This window comes from Felis catus, chromosome C2, assembly GCF_018350175.1.
Source record: "Felis catus isolate Fca126 chromosome C2, F.catus_Fca126_mat1.0, whole genome shotgun sequence".
Lineage (NCBI taxonomy): Eukaryota > Metazoa > Chordata > Mammalia > Carnivora > Felidae > Felis > Felis catus.
The window spans coordinates 152,724,598-152,741,648 of NC_058376.1; the positions used below are offsets into that span (position 1 = coordinate 152,724,598).

Genomic DNA, 17,051 nt, shown 5'->3' on the forward strand with positions numbered 1-17,051 from the left:
GACAGATGATGGTGCCTGCGAGTGGGGTGCTGGCAGTGGAGGTATAACACGCGGTAACATTGTGTGAAGGTGGAGACATGAGAGTTGCTGGTGGATCAGAAGCGAAGTATGGGAAGAGAGGCGTCAAGGATGACCCAAGGTCTTTGATCTGAATAACTGGAGAGACTGAGCAGCCATTTGCAAAGATGGGGAAGGCTGTGGGAGCAGCAGATTTGGAAGGGGACCACTGAGAAGACCACAGTTTTGGAGAAGATTGAGATTCCTTGTCAGGCATCTAGATAGAGATGGCCTGAAGACAGTTAAGCATTAAAGTCTGGATTTCATGGGAGAAGTCTGGGCTGGATGTCATCAGCACACATTGAATACAAAGCCACGAGTCTGGGTGAGGTCTCTGAGATTGACCCCGAGCCCTACAGATGTTGGGGGGATGAGGAGAAAAGCCAGTGAGAAAGGAGGAACCAAGGAGACTGTTTCAAGGAGGTGGGAGGGATGATCACATACTAGCTGTCAAACTTCCCCTTGAGATAAAATCGACAGTTGACATAGAATCAAGTAGAACTACACATTCTGTATATAAATGTCAGCTTCAATCTACATCTCTGTCTTAGGAACTAAGCCTTCATCCCCCAGGCCTCGGTGACCCCTTGAGAATCTTCATGAATGCTGTGGATCTTCCCCTCAGAAAAATGTAGCCTTAGCCACACCTCAGGTTGCCAGGAGTTTCCAGAACCAGAAAAGTCTATACCAGAAGTCATGTTCATAATCTACCCTTCCCCATCCCCAGAGAGGTCTTATGGCATTAACCAAACTGTCCCAATGCAGAAATTCAGGTGTCAAGGATCCCCGGCTTCTCCAGGTATGTTTCTAAAGGTTGGAATGAGCTAAACTTTCTGGGTCCTCGGGGTAGAAGGCAAAATGTGAATGGGCTAGTTCGAATCTGAAGGCAACAGTGACAATAAGCGAGAACTCACCATCATCTCCTGGACATGAAACATTTCTGCACCTCCAGATGACAGTCGATTGGGGAAAGTGATACTGACAGATGACCCAGGAAGGGTGCTTGGCCCAGTATTATAGACCTGTGGGTGCGAGACACACACAGTGAGTTTTAATAGAAATACAGATCTGCGTTTCATGGCATGCAGCAGATACTCCCACAGAGATTGTAGGGTTTGGGATCTAAAAGGTCATGACTTCAAGTGATCTGAGATATTGAATAATGGCAGGTTTTAATGAAACAGAAATCCTCCTAATACACATTTTAAACCCCCCAAACTTCCAAATTACCTTATTCCCTTTCAGCATGTCTTTGTCTTCTTCCTGCTAAACATTTTATTTCCTTTTACATACCTAGGAATTACTCATCAGCTATTACACTTGGTGGGAATATAAACATAGTCTAGTCCCGTGGTTCTCAAACTTTAACGTACATCAGAATAATCAGGTGGGCTTGTTAAAACATATACTGGGGGAGAGTCGTGCCCAGAGTTTCTGCAGTAGATCTGCTGGGGGGGGGGTGGTGTTGTTGTGAGGGGGTTTACGGACTTCTAGTAAGTTCCCCGAAGATGCTGACGCTACTGGCCCAGGAACTGTAGTTTCAGAAGCACTGATCTGGTCCAAGTCCTGCTTTTACAGTTTGAGGTAACAGAGGAGACGAAGTGAATTTTCCCCAAACCAAATGATGTAACTTACAGAAAGGGCTGTTCTTACTACACCACCCAGCTGATCAGGTTTCTCCATAACTTACAGCTGATCTCTTGCTAATCCTGTTTGAGGACATCTGTGTACCTCTTTTCTGCCCCAGCATTTGGTCCTGCAAAACTTTATCCTCCCACCCCCCCCCCCAAATAGTCCTCTCTGTTTTCTGTCTCCAGAAGCGCATCATGTCCTAAGAAATGAGAGGAAAGACGGTGGCCACAAAGAGACAGATAAGGGAAAGGGGGTGGAGGAAAGGTCGAGAATGGAAGTCAAGGCAAAAATGGAGTATGAAGGAGAATAAAAAAGATGGATAGAGGTGTAGAGACAGAAGGTAGATTAGTGGTTGCCTGGGGCCGGGATACGGGAAATGCAGCAGGCAGAAGAATGGCCTCCCGAGACGTCCCTGTCCCCAAATCCAAGGAACCAAATCGTGAACACGCTATATGGCAAGGGGGATCTAAGGTTGCTAATCAGTGTCCCTTAAAATGAAGAGAGTACGTTGGACTATCCAGGTGGGTGTAATGTAACCACAAGGGTCCTTATACAGGGAAGAGGGAGACGGTCAGAATCAGGGAGGTGAACTTTGAGAAAGACGCAGCTGGCCATTGCCGGCTTTGAAGATGAAGGGGACCATGAGTCAAAGAATGCAGCAGCCCGTAGAGGCCGGAAAAAGTAAGACAGATTTTCCCCTCGTGGCTTCAGAAAGGAACAGAGCCCTGCTGGCACCTTGATTTTTGCCCAATGAGACCCATTTTGAACTTCTGACCCTCTAGAACTGTACGGTAATACATTTATGTTGTTCTCAGCCACCGAGTTTGTGGTCATTTCTTACAGCGGCAACAGAAACGCCAACACGGGGAGTGACTGCTCAAGACTGGGGAGCTCCTTTTCGGGGGGTGACGAAAACGGTCTAAAATTAGGTGACGGTGATGGTTGCACGACTCTGTAAACCAGCCAAAAATCCATAAACTGCACACTTTAAACGGGTGAACTTCACGGGAGGAAAACGGTATCTCGATAAAGATGTTATGGCTTTAAAAAACCCAAAACATGGGTAGAATCAAGAGACAGAAGCGGCTAAAGGCTGCTCTGGGGCCTGGGGACTAGAGACAGAACTCGGGGATTCAAGGCGTCTCTGAAGTCGGGGTCAGAAGGGCAGAGCCGGGAGGGGAAGGGAAATCTGGCCAGGTCTGCAGACACCGACAGGACGTCTCAGGACCGAGCTCCAGCCAGCTCGTCCCTAGAAAACCGCGTGTTCATTGTTTCTGCAGTAGTTGGTTCTGCTTCGAAGCGCAGGGACATGACGGAGGGGAGGAGCGGTCCTTGCCAGCTCTGGATTCCACAAGAACAAAATCCACCAAAGACAACCGCCCCAAGACGCAAGAAAAGGAAGGAGTATCTAACCACAACCGAAGGAACGAATTGGAAGTGAAACAGGAGCGCGCAGAATTGGAAAGACAATTATTGACTTGTCTGACGGAATCCCGACGAAAAGCATGAGGCAGGGGGGTGGGGGGGGGCGGGGAGAAAGAAGAAAGTGGTTTTGCTCTGTGCTAGTTCACTCACTACCGCAGGACGGGTGAGAGGGCCCCGTGTTACCACGGTTATTTTTTAACGAACGCCTTAAGCTTGGATTCTCCGCCCATGTTCTCGTGCGGCAGATGTGTTCTTTTCCACCATTATTTTTCAGGCGAGAAAACTGATGAACTCTCGATGAAAAAAAGACAGCCTATCAGGGCTCAACAGACGATTGTGTTCCTGTTAAGAAAAGTTTGGTGGAAGGCAGAAGGCAGGCCCAAGGCTAGTATTTCTGCCTTTCACCTGTCTGCATCTGCAGTGAAGTCTTTAAACAATTAGTAGCTTTTTGAATAATAGCTTTGGAAAAGACAGAAAGACCACGCTCTACGGAAAGTCTTAGGCCCTTCCTCAGGAGCGATGCTGCCAGAATAAGGAAATACGGAACAGATTTCTCCACGTTCCTGATCTTACCCTCCCCCACCAGCTCCGTTCCTTGGTCATTAGGACCATCAGCCTGGTCGGTGGCCTTCCTACATTTCAGTCATAATAGTGACGATTAGATCAGAAAGATGAGTCACCAGAGCACCCTCAAGGAAACTGTCAGCTTTGCTGACCCAAGAGGATCGCCTTCTAATCGACGACACACGCTATCCATGTTTCGGACTCAGTCAGCTCCCCTAATCCTGAACGGAATGCCGTGTACTTCCCCAGGCAACTGCTAATCAAGAGATTTATCTAAGGGGCATGGCCCGGCCACTCATTCCTGGCCCCCTTCTCCAGCCTGTATCCTATGTCGGGTCAGATGTGAAGAAAGCTTTTTGCTTGAATACCAGACTTTAAGCTCCCTGCAAAAATGCCTTCAGAGAAACACGACTTAACCGCGTGCCCTCAGATGCATTGATCTTTCTTTCCTTCTTTCATTTTGGAGGGTGATAAGAACATTTTTGGATCTTCAGTATAACTCCGACTCTTGTCTTCTCTCTTAACACCTATACCCTCTTCATTAATGGTGTGTGTCACGTGAACCCTTCTGAATCATTTTCTGGACTGTATCTTTTGTTGGAAGACACCTCCAAAACTTACCACTAAGAGTGGGTAAGTAATTAAAGTGATTTAAGTGAGCGAAATCACTCCATCTGGTCTTTATCTGTTTTCTATCCAATTACAAAAAGCAATGGAGAAAAATAAACTAATTCTGAGAAGCAATTCAGAAACACAGAGGTCCTACTCACAGAAATCACTGTGAGGCTTTGAAAGCAGGTCTAACCCCATCTTCCCCTTTTCCCTGGAAACTAAGCACAGGGTGTGACAGTTAGGGGCTTAGCTGGTCAGGAAGCACCTCCTCTCTGAGCTGGGAACATGTGTCCCTCATCACAGTTTTAGAGGTCTCTTGCCTGGGACAACACTTTAGAGAGAGGAAGACCATTGTTTGGGAGATCCCACAAATGTTTCACCACCTCGTTCTCTGGACCCACACCCCATGATTATTTCTCATCCCTTCAGTCCACCTAGGAGTGGCCACGGGGAAAGAAAATAGTAATTATTGGTCATGGCAGTCGATGCCAGACCGGAAAACCATCTTCTCCATGGGGACGAACGGGTAGAGGCCGGGGGCAGCTCTAGGAGCTGGAATGGAGATGTGGGGTGTAGGTTCCAGCGCACCATGGGTCAGCCAGGTTCATCTCCCTTCACTTCATCCACAGCTCCTGGCAGGGGGCTTGGCCACACAGGGTTGTCCCGTCAGAGCCTGACCAGTGTTTGCCAACTGAGGAGAATGGACTGGATGAGGCCGAGGTCCCTCTAGCTTAACACACAAAGATGTTCATGTTGAACAGTGCTGGCCTGAGAATTTATACTTCACAATGAGGGTCGGCAAACTGGCCTGTAGGCCAAATCTGGCCTGCCACCTGTTTTTGGCATGGGCTGCAAGCTAAGAATGGTTTTACACTTTCAAATGGTTGGGAAATATATATATATATGTGTGTATATATATATATGTATACATATATATATGTATATGTATATACATATATATATATATACACATATATATACACACACACACACACACACACACACACACACACACACAGACACTGCGTGGCCCACAAAGCCTAAAATCCTTACCTGCTGGCCCCTGGCAGAAGATGTTTGCCCACCCTGGTCTAGAGAAGGAATGGTGATCCTTATGATGTCCAGGGTCCACACCGGGTGGACCTGCTGAAAATGGTGCTTCTATGACCAGGGAGAGCCAGCCACGGCTCCGTGAGGGAGCAGCGCGCTGCTTCCCGTGGAGGGCTTACGCATTCTCACACCACTTTGCTATTGGAAGACCGCACTTGTGAATGGCTGTCCCTGTCCCTTCAGGCCGAGTCAGCATGAAGAACCCCAGGAAAAAGGGGACAAAGCAAATGCACGAGGCTGCCCTCCCCATAAGCTGAAGAATGATGGAGAACTCAAAGGGATCCTTTGGGGCCCGTTGGGTTGGGATGCTGGCCAGCTTGGGGAAAGCCGGGGTTTATCACACAGTTCTCCTTCCAAGTGTTGAAAAGCAGAGGGGTCTATACAGCAGACAGGGAAGGGATTAATTCTGCGTGGTTACGGGAAACACACCCCACCCCCTCCCCCAGCCACACACACACTACACTCTAGCCAAGCAGGCTGGGACAATTTCTCCTGGAAAGAGCCTAGTTCTTTAGCTGTTTTTCAGTAGAAGATCCATCTCATGGGCCCTTCCGTGGGCCTTCAGTGACAGAGACCGTCTCCAGGGGTGGGTACCTGAAGGGTGATGTTGAGGGGCTGAAAGTGACACTCCGTGTCATCCAGCTGAATGAAGTTGGATGCATCCACAGACTCGCCGTACACAAAGGAGGTTGGAGACATGATTCTGAAAGAGGAAAGCATTTAATCCGTCACCCTAAGCCTCAGTCAAGCAATCCATGGTCACAGTTGTCCTGAGAACCCAAACCTCTGTCTCTATTTAATCTAGAACCTTGCTCCCTCCAGTGTCTTCACCAAACCCTTCCCTTCTGGAATTGTTACTTCTTTTTCCTATAAATGGACACAGCCAGATTTATGTTTTCCTAAACAGAAGCTTCCAGGAATGTCTTGTTTTGTATTAAATCAATAAACTACACATACAAATATGTACTGAGATTACATTTCTAAAAGGAAGACGACGACAATAGTAGCTTTGAGTTCAGCTGTTGGTTGTTGTTTTTTTTTTTTAAACTGGATCACAAAATTATACATGTTCTGTTTTATCATTTGAAAAACATTTTGGGGATTGAGGAATAACACGACAAGCTTTTAAGAAATAAATATAAATGAATTATGTATCTGGTGTCCTACAGCCCACTCCGACAGATTCATTAAAACAACTTAAATGTCAGACTACCAAAACCACGAGAAATTAGGTATTAAAAGCTGAGTCTGTTCAATGGTAGCATTTTTCTTCAGACTTCAAACAGTGGCTATTTAGGATGTGGTTAAGAATTCGAGCTCAGTTTGTAGCGATGCTTTCCACATTGCCCATGTGAACAAAATTGAGACGAAACCCAGCTCGGACTCACTTGAATTCCGAGACAAATCACGGATTCTAGATGACATTCTAGAAGCCACTCGCTTGCCCAGACACGGTAACGTAAGATTTCTGGTACCAAACCTGAACGGACAGCAATTCATCTACTTCCAACGTACATGTATTATTTGAGAAAGGTAGTGAGTTTCTGGAGTTACCAAATGGCAAGAACTGATTCCTTTAAACTAGCCTTGTTTTAAGTTCCTGGAAAGGTCAGAGGTTGACTCGTGTGTGTGTGTGTGTGTGTGTGTGTGTGTGTGTGTGTGTGTGTGTAACTGATGGCTTCAGTGGGGGCTGTTAACGCCTCCACAATGAGGCCTCCTAGGGCCTGACAACAGGATCCAGTGTTTTCTCTTTCCTCCCCAAGGGCAGGGCTTGGTTCAGGCCATATTCTCCCCGAGCCTCTGATGAGGCAAGTAAATAAACCGCACGTGGTTAAAAACAGAACAGAGGCAAATCTATGCTAACTTGCAAATATATTCCTCTGATGCCTCCCGTCTCAAAGACTTGACGAAAGCCCAGGGTGCAGGCACGCCCAGAGGCTCCTTGCAGGCACCCAACGGCATGTGAACTCTTGCAGAATGGCCCTTCTGCAATGCGTTAACGCTTCCCCTTCTAGCCAAGGCCGGGACCCAGAAGCACTTGAGAAGTGAAAAATGAGAAACTCTGAACCTCTACAAAGTTCAGCTTGCATCGGGGCAGGGGTTCAGTGGGTCCTCATTTGATCTACACTTAATTGTGCAAATCCTTTTTCCACTATCAAAGAGGTATGTGCTCTGTTTTCTGAAGCCAGAAACAGGAACTGAGTTCTCATTTTTCCAGGCCTGGGCTTTGGCTGAAAACCACCCGGGTTGCTTTGGGTCCCTGCAGCCTGTGGCCTGCAGCCCTGCCTTCCAACGCCAGCAACGCTGAGTGGCCGTGGACTTCCCCCGGGGCAGACGCCGTGCCCGTTGGATTTGTTCCCTGCCCATTCCGGACCACCACAGACGTCGGGCAGAGCCACCGCAGGCTCTGCAGAAGGGGTTAACAGAAACGTGCAAAGCCAGCGCTGACTGTGAAGCTGATCGGAAAGGTGGACCTTTCTGCAAGCCAGCCAGGGTCGCTGGGACACATCTGGCTGCAACCTCCGGCCCGGCAGCGTTCGGCTGAGATTTGAATCCCAGACATCATGACACTCTGGAGGGGTAGGTGCTGGGAAAACACGCACATTAAAGTGTACAGAACGCTCAAAGAAATTATGGGGCTTCACCTCGCCGTCCAACTTCTTGTGCTACCCAGCAGGTCGGTGGGTAGCTGGGGAAGAGGAGAAAACAAGGAGGGAGGAGGGCACGGGCCAGTAGCTCTAGCTTTTGCCCTGCATTTCAAAGCTGGGAAGAAGTGGGACCGGCAGGGCCCCGGACTCCCGGCTACTCATGCAAATACAAGCAAGGCCCGGTGTGCCACGGCGGGGTCCCCCTGTGTTTTGGCCGGCCTGGCTACTCACCCAGTGATGGACGTGTCCACCTCGTGCATCAGCGGCACCGTCAGCGTGAGGGTGTTGTCATGCAGGGACTCGGAGCGCTCCACGTTGCCACTGCGCGGGAGGGAGAGGGGTGAGTGCCGGTCAGTGCTAGCTACCCGGCAGCAGGCTTGTTTGTTCCGAGTTAGACCTCAGTCCGTCACCCTCCGAGGGCTGACTGTGCACCTTACGTGTCCTCAGTTCTGTTTCCGGTCCCTGTACAGAGTCACGGTGGGCACTGTGTTGTCCCGGTTGCGATCCCCTTCCCAAGTCGTGAGTACAGGTAGTGTGTCGGGGAGGTGACCCCCGGAGACACCAGTTGGGAGTGGAGGAGGGAGACAGGGAAGGGAAGGAAGACGAAGAAGGCACACGGGGCAGGCGGTCGGCGCTGTACTGGGGTTGGTCTGGCTACGGGCATCTGGGAGGCAGCGTGGAACACACAGCTTGTCTTCCCAGGGAGGTGGGTCTTTGTCCACGGACTCCTGAGACCCGCCACTCGGGGGACAGGGAGAATGCATTTCCTGGCACCTGCTCCACGCACCCAAGTGGGTGGGCTCTGGCCAGAGAAAGCCTCGGCAGAGGGGCAGGTGCTGGGAGCTGAAAGCTGGCCGGTGGGTGCAGGGACCCAGCTGCCCAGCTGGGGGCCTCACCCACCAGCCATGGAGCCGAGCAGCCGAGCCCGGGAGAGAGGCCCTGGCCAATCCTGTCATGAGAAAGATCACGGGGGCTCCCTCTGGAGACTTCTGGCTGCGGCATGTCCACATACAGGTGTCCCTCCCCTTTGGAGTGAGAAAGGGGAGTGTTGTGAGGTCTTTCTGGAAAGGGGAGGGCAAGGAGGCTGATGCCGTTGGGTGGCCGCTTTGTGCCAGGCATATTGCACAGCATGATCTCACTGGGTCCTAAGAGGAACCCCGGAAGGGATTACCCACCTCTGACAGGTAAGGAGCAGCTCAGACAGATTAGGGAGCTTGCCCAAAGGGACCCAGAGCAAACCAGGTCAGTCTGACTCCCAAACGAGGGCTTTTCCATTGTGATTCCTCCTCCAAATCTGATAGGAGATTTGGGAGGTTGTGGAGAGGGAGGAAGAAGAGGAGGAGAGGGAGAGAGAAGACGGAACTTGCTTTTACTATTTTGTTACATTTCCCAGATGATGGGTTCCACCACATGGCCTGAGTGTGGGACCCCGGCTGGAAGCCAAGCTCATCTTCCAGGGGTGGAATGCAGTAGCCCGGAGCCCTGCTGAGGTTTGGGCACGGCTCACTGGATCGCTCCCCACCACCCCCATTCCCCGAGGCAGGCAGAGTTCCTGCCTGCTCCCCGCCCTCCTTCCGCCCCCACTGTCTTCCTCTCCCACCAGCAAGTGCTAAAGGCAACAATACTTAAATAGCAGCCCACATCCCCACTCCCTCTTTCTCCTATTGTTCTGAAACAATGGTGCTCTGTGACTCTGACCCCTGGCTCTTCATCCGTCTTCCCGTCTTCCGCATATGGGGTGACATCCATCACTCAGAGGGCAGCCAGTCTGATGAAGCCGGATTGTCAGGTGTCCACCTGGCCTCTCCTTCCCCGGCTGGGGGGGGGGGGCAATAAAAGCCTTAGAATCACTGCTAGAGGCCCACCAGGCTGCAGAATGGATGGGACAGTCACGCCCTGGCCTGCCCCCTCCCCACACCCGGCATCCTGCCAGGTCTGAGTAATGGGTTCCTGAAGGAAGCCCCACCCCTTGCCCTACCACTTGTGCAGCCACCTGTGGCTGCTGGCCGCTCGGGCCCAACGGTCTCATCTGTCATCGAGTGACTGCTCCAGACCGACTGAAGTTGAAAAGTTGAGATACAGAGGCCAGACATCAAAAGGCTTCCGGTCACTCTGCAAGCTCGTGACTTGGGATGCTTTCCCAGGGTCTGCAGAGCCAGGCTGCTGAGAGAGCTCTGGAGGACTGTTTAGCCTCAACTTTATGTCCTCCTAAATCCACAAGTAGGCAGGAGATCTTCAAAGGGTGGCTGGGAGGACTGAACGATTGATATTTTAACTGTGGCTTTCAAGATAAGGGGCTTTAGGGATCTTTCAGTCATAGCAGGGAGTCAAGAGCTGAGGCCGCCCTCTGGGCCAGTGAGACAAGTTTTCCCACCATCTGGCAAGAACCGAGTGCTAATATTAACGAGAGCTAATATTCCGCTGCATGTTTAACATATAATACAGCTTCCTTAACGTTTGTGATTTAAATGCTAGAAGATTCTATTTCAATTCCGTAAGCTGCCACTACTACATGTCCCCTGATGCGTTGTAGCAGTATTAATGCACAAAAGGAGGTGTTCTTGATTGTAGTAAGTTATTAGCATGATTTCTTATGTGCCCAGCACTGCATTGAGATGTAGTACCCACTTAATAGGTGTTTGCTGAGTGGAAATGTGCCCAGTCTAGAGGCAGGGACCCCGGAGAGTGGTTCTCAGCCTTGGCTGCTTCTTAGAATCACCTGAGGAGACTATTTCAAGCTGCCAAAGCTCAGATCTCATGCAGACCAATAGACCCAAATTTCTGCAGGGTGGACCAGACTTAGGTAGCTTTGAAAGCCCCCTGGGGTGATTCCAATGGGCACAGCTGGAGTCTACGGACATGTGATTCTAACAGATAGTTTTCACCGGGGTGCCCGGGGCTCTCCTTCTCTGACCACTGATTAGCTCTGGGTGGGGTTGGAAGGCAGGTGGAGTTTCCTCTTTTTAACCAGGGAAGTCGCTTCCAATGTCATTTATTTCCTGCCCAGGAATATCGACTGTCCCAGGTGGAGAGGGACGGAGAGTGCACCCTGATGGGTCTGCCCGACCACAGGGTTTTCTGTGGATCCAAGACTCAGCAGGAGAATGAGGATTTCCAGGTTTGATCGGCCATTTGCCTCCTTTTATTAAATTCAATGATCTCGTGCGCTGTGGGCAAACTGTGGCACGCGTCACTGCCCGCTTCAAACACTTTCTGCCTTTGGGATGGAGGGCGGACTTCCTGAGCTATGTGGGCCTTCCGTGGCCCAGCCAGATCTCCTCCGTCAGTTGTCTTCCCCAGCCTTCCCCAGAGATGGCTCACGAACCCCCCTGTTCCCTGCAATGCCCACCACCCGCATGGGTCTTAGGCTCTCCTGTGTGAGCTCTCGACGCCGGGCCTCTGCATCCTCAGCCTGAAAACACACTCTTCTGGTAAACACCATCCCCCGGGGAAGCCATTCTGGGTTCTAGCGATGGGAACAGAGTCCACCTTCTCTATGCTTTGTATGCAGTTCTGTCAGGTCGCAGTCACGTTTTAGGTGGCCGGGAACCGTGTGATCTTCAAACAGTACGCATGGGAAACAACCAAGTCTCACACAAGCCCGAAGCTCGCAAGCCCCGCCAATGGTCATCGGCGTCGAAACGCTAGTAGCCCGTGGCGCGGTCCCCCCTTGCCAGGCTAGAAGGTTCTGCAGCATTTCCGGGCTTGCTGGGCTGGCTGTGAACAATCACGGCTGTTGGTATCGACGTCTACTTTTTACACGCGCTTTGTGTTTGTTCACCATGTCCGACTAGTGCTGAACCGAAGGCCAGAGAGTCATTGCCTCTGGAGTGGAAGTCGGACACGAAAATGCAAGGGAAAGAGAGCCAAATAAACACTGTGACATGCGGTGCTCTTGGTTTTAGGAGAGAGAACATTCTCCGAAATGTTAGTGATGATGCTTTAAAAAAAGAAAAAGAAAAGAAAGCAAGAAAATACAGAAAGCGGCACTGAAGCCAAAAGAGGCGACCGTGGTGGTGGACGGAGGGGCTCTGAAAATGTAAGCTTCCGGCATCCAGTCGTTCCCAAGGGAAAGTGAATCTGAATGCTGCGAGCTTTAAATAACACGGAGACTGAGGAAGGCCTCAGAGGAAAACAGAAGCGAAGGGCAGTGGGAGATACAATCAGGGCTTCTTTGTGTCTGCGTCTCACCGGAGGTGCCTGCTGGTCTGTGCTCGTTGGGGACCCACCTGAGCTTCCCAAACCAGCGGCTAGAGATGGAGATGGGATACCTGAGGGCAAAGCCATTAGTGAGGGGCCCGGCATGGACTGCAGAGAACGGAAAGACTCAGGGCTTGGGAAGGATCTCAGTCCGAGACTCTGGGGAACTGGTGCGTCTGTGAAAATTCAACAATCCCTGGGGGGGCGGGGGGTGGGTGATAGTGTGTTCGCTCCGACGCATGGTTTGGCTGGGGTATAAAAGATGCCAAGATTCAGAGGAAAGCACCAGACCAGGATTTCCTACGGTCGGGGGCAAAAAAACCCAAGCTTAAATGTCAAGGATGTACTAGCAGAGAAAGGAGGATTTCTGGAGAAACAGCTTTTAGAGAGAAGTGCTCGTGAGGGCAGGGTGTCTGCCCTTTCAGGCTTCAGGGCACCTTGATCAGCACAGGGTGCCGTGGGGTGGGGGGTGGGGTGCATCCCCAGAGAATGTAGGGGAAGGCGTCTGGCTTTCCCTCTCCTGGCCCAGTGAAGAGAGAGGGGCATGAAGAATCCAGAGACCAGCGGGGCTGAGGCTACTGAGTAAGGACTCTGTGTGAGAGCCCGTGTGGGGTCCCCTTTGGTCCCGTCCCTGAGGGTAGCCTCAGCTGAACGGGTCTCTGGCTGTGGACAGGCTGAGGTTGGAGGATATGAGGAGGGAGGGCAGCTGAGAACCCGGAGCAGGGGGCTGGCTGTGCAAAGGCCAGAGTTAGCTTGCAAACACCCCTGCGGCCGGGGGAGTGCAGACACCGGCACCTGTTAAGGGACGGGCACCTTTCCTGCTTCAGACACACCTCCCACAAGCCCTGCTGCGAGCCTGGGGGGCTCAGGAACTCTCCCAGGGAAAGAGGGGGCAGGAGCAGCATCCCTGGAGGAAAGCAAGACCATTCCCGAGAGAGACAGAGACAAGAGACAGAGAGAGAAAGAGAGAGAGAGAGAGAGAGAGAGAGAGAGAGAGAGAGAGAGGCAGGTTAGGTTTCCCTTCTGCCACTTGCCGCCCACCCTAAGGGGCGAGAGCCTTCACTTTAAATCAAATTTTGATTATTTCAAGGGACACCTTAATCACAGGTTTGTGAATCTGCTGTGAGGCTTGAAGTGACTGAGACCTCAGAATACACAGGACTGTCCTGGACCCCCTCCTAGGACAACGAAAGAACCAACCCCCCCCCCCCCCCCCCAGTGGGCTTAAAGAGAGTACAGGACAGAAAGAAGATGCTTTAGGACTGCCGGCGAATGCGTCCCGCTTGCTGGATGAATCCCGCTGTCTCCTGGTCTCTCGCTGATGTTACGCAGTCATTTGCTCATTACCTGTGCCCCTGCTACCAGCCCACTGGTTCCCCAAGAGGAGGGGCTGTGTCAGTGTCTTACGCAGCACACTGGCTTGTGGGAAGTGCTCGGACATTTGCAGACTGAAGGGGCGAAGCGTGCCTGCCCTCGCTAGTTCCTCTCTCCTCCCCTGTAGGAAGCTGCGCGTCTGCCTCCAACTCCAGACTGGAGCCTTCTTGAGACGGTTTGGGATGCAAGACTCCCCCTCACTCATCCAGGATCCCTCTCAGCCCCAGTTCGGTCCTTTGCCCATGACAGCCACTTGGCGATCGTGCACGGGGGGTGGGCAGATGGTCCCAAGCGTGCCTCTTGCTGTATCTGGGGGCCGGAGACGTGGCTGAGCCGGTGCCTGTTATCCCGTGCGGCACGTCGCCCCTGAGCTGGCCCCAACGGGGCTCATTTGAAGAGTCCAGGACATGTCACTCTCTAGAATTGTCATTCTCAGCTCCTGAGGGCATTCTCCTCATAGGAAGGCTTGGGTTAGTTTCATGAAGCTGAGCTCACTGCCTCCCTCTGCACCCCAGATCCTGCGGATTTTCAGGTCTGAACCCTGTGCCAATAGCCTTGTGACGCCACAGAGCATCTTTCCCTGGTTGACTTTCGGTCCTTGACCGCTCACTCGGTGCCTGGCCTTCTGACTTCCTGGCCTCTATTAATCATGCACGTTCTTCGTTTTGTTTTCTCACCTTTTTCAGTGGTCCTTGCCTGACCTTGGCCTTCAGGGTGTTTGGTTCAGATCTCCAGATCACCTCCAGGATGGACTTAGGACTCGTGGCATGAAAGTTTGTTTGGAGGTTAAGGCAACTATAGATAAGACATGATAACTGAACACAATGCGTGATCCTTGACCGGACTGTGGACCAGTGAAAAGTGACTGAAGAGTCACTGGGACGACTGGGACAACTGGAACACAGACTGTAGATAACAGCATTGTATCAGCAGTCAAATTTCCTGAATTTGCTAACTCTATGTGGTTATTTAAGAGAATGGCTTCCTTCTTAGGACGTGCACCCTGAGGTACTTATGGGAGGGAGGCATGATTTCTGCAACTTACTTCCAGATGATTAAGAAAAAAAAAAACACACAGAGAATGAGAAAGCAAATGGAGCAAAGTGTGGCCACCGGGTGATGCCGTGCAAAGGCTATGTGGGAGTTCCTTGAATTACACTTGGCAACATTTCCGGTGAGTTTAAAAAATCATTTCCAGAAAAAGAAAATTCAAATCACAAAGGTATAGGCTTGGGTGTCCACCCTACAGCTCAATCGAAGCTTTTTTTTTTTTTTCCCTATTCACCCACCTAAATACCTCTCCGTCCATCCCAGCTGTCAGCCGACCGCTACCCCGATGGCGCTTCAAGGTGCGCATGGGTCCTGGCTTGTGGAGGCAGCTGACAACCCCCAAGGCCCTTGGGGCTCGAGGATACATTGCAGAGGGAGGGGCGGGAGCTCCCTGCGGAGGGCAGGAGCTGCCCCGCATCATCCCCCGCCCTCACTATCGGCCCACAGGTTTTCCAGGACAAGCTCTCTCTTGCGGAGTAGGTCTCGGGGCCTCTGACCATGGGCTCGGCCAGGCCCTCCGACTGCAGGGCCCTCTCCCCACGTCAGGGAATGCAACGGTGTGCTCGTGAGAAAGAGCTGACTCCGTCCGACAACCCACGGGGGAAGTTTGTGAACGAATTCGCCACGTGAGCTTGGCTCACAATCCTCACCTCTCCCGGTCTGTCTCTCCTTGGCTGTAAAAATCATCAGCTCCGACTGGATGATCCCCAGACACTCCGAGCTCCGTCTGGCCCGGTAGCCGCATAAGCAGAGCTAGACAAGCGCCACCCCTGAGAGATGTGGTTCCACCCCGCGGCCTGGGGCTTCATTGCTGAACTGTTTCTTCCTCCTCAGCGTCCTGAGCCTCATCAAAGCATGACCTGGCCATGTCCTCTCCCATGTGCATAACTCTGTTATCTTTGAAAAAAAAAATGAAATCCCCCTTACCTCTGAGCGGTAACGATGAAGCTAAGAACTTCCTCTTCCCCAGACACGTGGCTGGTGTCAAAGATCACGCTGAATTCATACTAGGGGGGAAAGAAAGTGACACCTGGCATTAGCAGGCATTCTGAACCTAACCGCTACAGGCTTCTGCGGTTTATGACCTCTGGAAGCCCACTTGCATGACAAGCTTTATTTTTCACGTGTATCTTTCCGATTGCCAGGCCAGAGATACAGCTTTAGCAGTAAAGCCAAGCCCGGAGGGTGCTCTGGTGAGAGGCACGCTGTCCTTTTCAGCAGCTGGGGTTCCCTAGGAAGTGACAGGCTTGTCCTTTAAACCAGGCACCTTTCTAAATATCACTCACACACCATCTTCCTAAAGTCTGCAACATCTGCATATCGTATCACCTGTGTCATTTACTTTGTACTTTCCCTGCTTACTCTTTTTGTTTAAAGACTTTTTTTTAAGTTTATTTATTTTGAGAGAGAGAGAGTAGGGGGGGACAGAGAGAGACAGAGAGAGAGACCCAAGCAGGCTCCGTGTTGTTAGCAAGGAGCCCAATGCAGGGGTTGATCTCATGACCTGAGCTGAAATCGAGAGTCAGATGCTTAACCGACTGAGCCACCTAGGGGTCCCTAAAGACAGGAAAATTTCTATTCCTGATCACAGATGGGAACCAGGGTCCCTTACCATTAAGAGAAGACTGTCATAAAAATAAATGAAAACAAAGCATTCTGTTGCCTGCTGAAGGCCCTGAGCTGGAAGGTCCACTCTATTTTGGTGAGAGGGAGATTAACAAGTGACAGGGAGGTGTGAAACACAGGCCAGCACTATCAGAGACCTTCTCCTGCATACGATTAGGGAGAAAGGGTGTTGAACAGGTAATGCCTGTCTCACTGAGAGTCAATGTCCTTGAGTGCAATGGCCCTGTTCTGCCTAAAATAATCTCGGGACCTACAATCGTCTCAGGTACTCCCAGGGGTGAGCATCCTGTGACTGGGGGCAGACCGCCCTGAACAAATGGTTTTCACCAGGTACATACTGGGCATTTGTGGGAATGTGGGAGGGGCCTCTGGGTAAGGGTTATAAAACCAGGCTCCACCACAAACTATGTGATCTTAGCCAAGACATTCAACCTCTTTGCATTTCAACAAAAAGAAGAGGTTGGACAAAGTGATTTTTTTTTTTTTAATGTTTATTTTTGAGAGGGAGGGAGGGAGGGAGGGAGGGAAAGACAGAGTGCAAGCAGGGGAGGGGCAGGGCGGCGGGGGGAGACACAGAATCTGAAGCAGGCCCCAGGCTCTGAGCTGTCAGCACAGAGCCCAAGGCGGGGCTCGAACTCATGGACCGTGAGATCATGACCCAAGCCAAAGTCGGATGTTTAACCAACTGAGCCACCCAGGTGCCCCTGGACAAAATGATTCTTAAATTCCACCAAGCTCTGAGAGTCTCTGATT

At 51.2% G+C, this 17,051-nt stretch overlaps 1 protein-coding gene across 4 annotated transcripts in view; it reads right to left on the bottom strand.

Moving 5' to 3' along the window:
• Positions 1-17,051, bottom strand: part of ITGA9 (integrin subunit alpha 9) — a 362,074-nt gene that overhangs the window by 79,860 nt on the left and 265,163 nt on the right. For all 4 annotated transcript variants that reach the window (XM_023260749.2, XM_023260752.2, XM_023260750.2 and 1 more), the window contains exons 20-23: positions 15,600-15,679; positions 8,280-8,369; positions 5,995-6,103; positions 972-1,079 (exon numbers count right to left, since the gene is read on the bottom strand). In XM_023260749.2, coding sequence (XP_023116517.2) covers positions 972-1,079; positions 5,995-6,103; positions 8,280-8,369; positions 15,600-15,679 — 387 coding nt within the window. The remainder of the gene's footprint in view (positions 1-971; positions 1,080-5,994; positions 6,104-8,279; positions 8,370-15,599; positions 15,680-17,051) is intronic.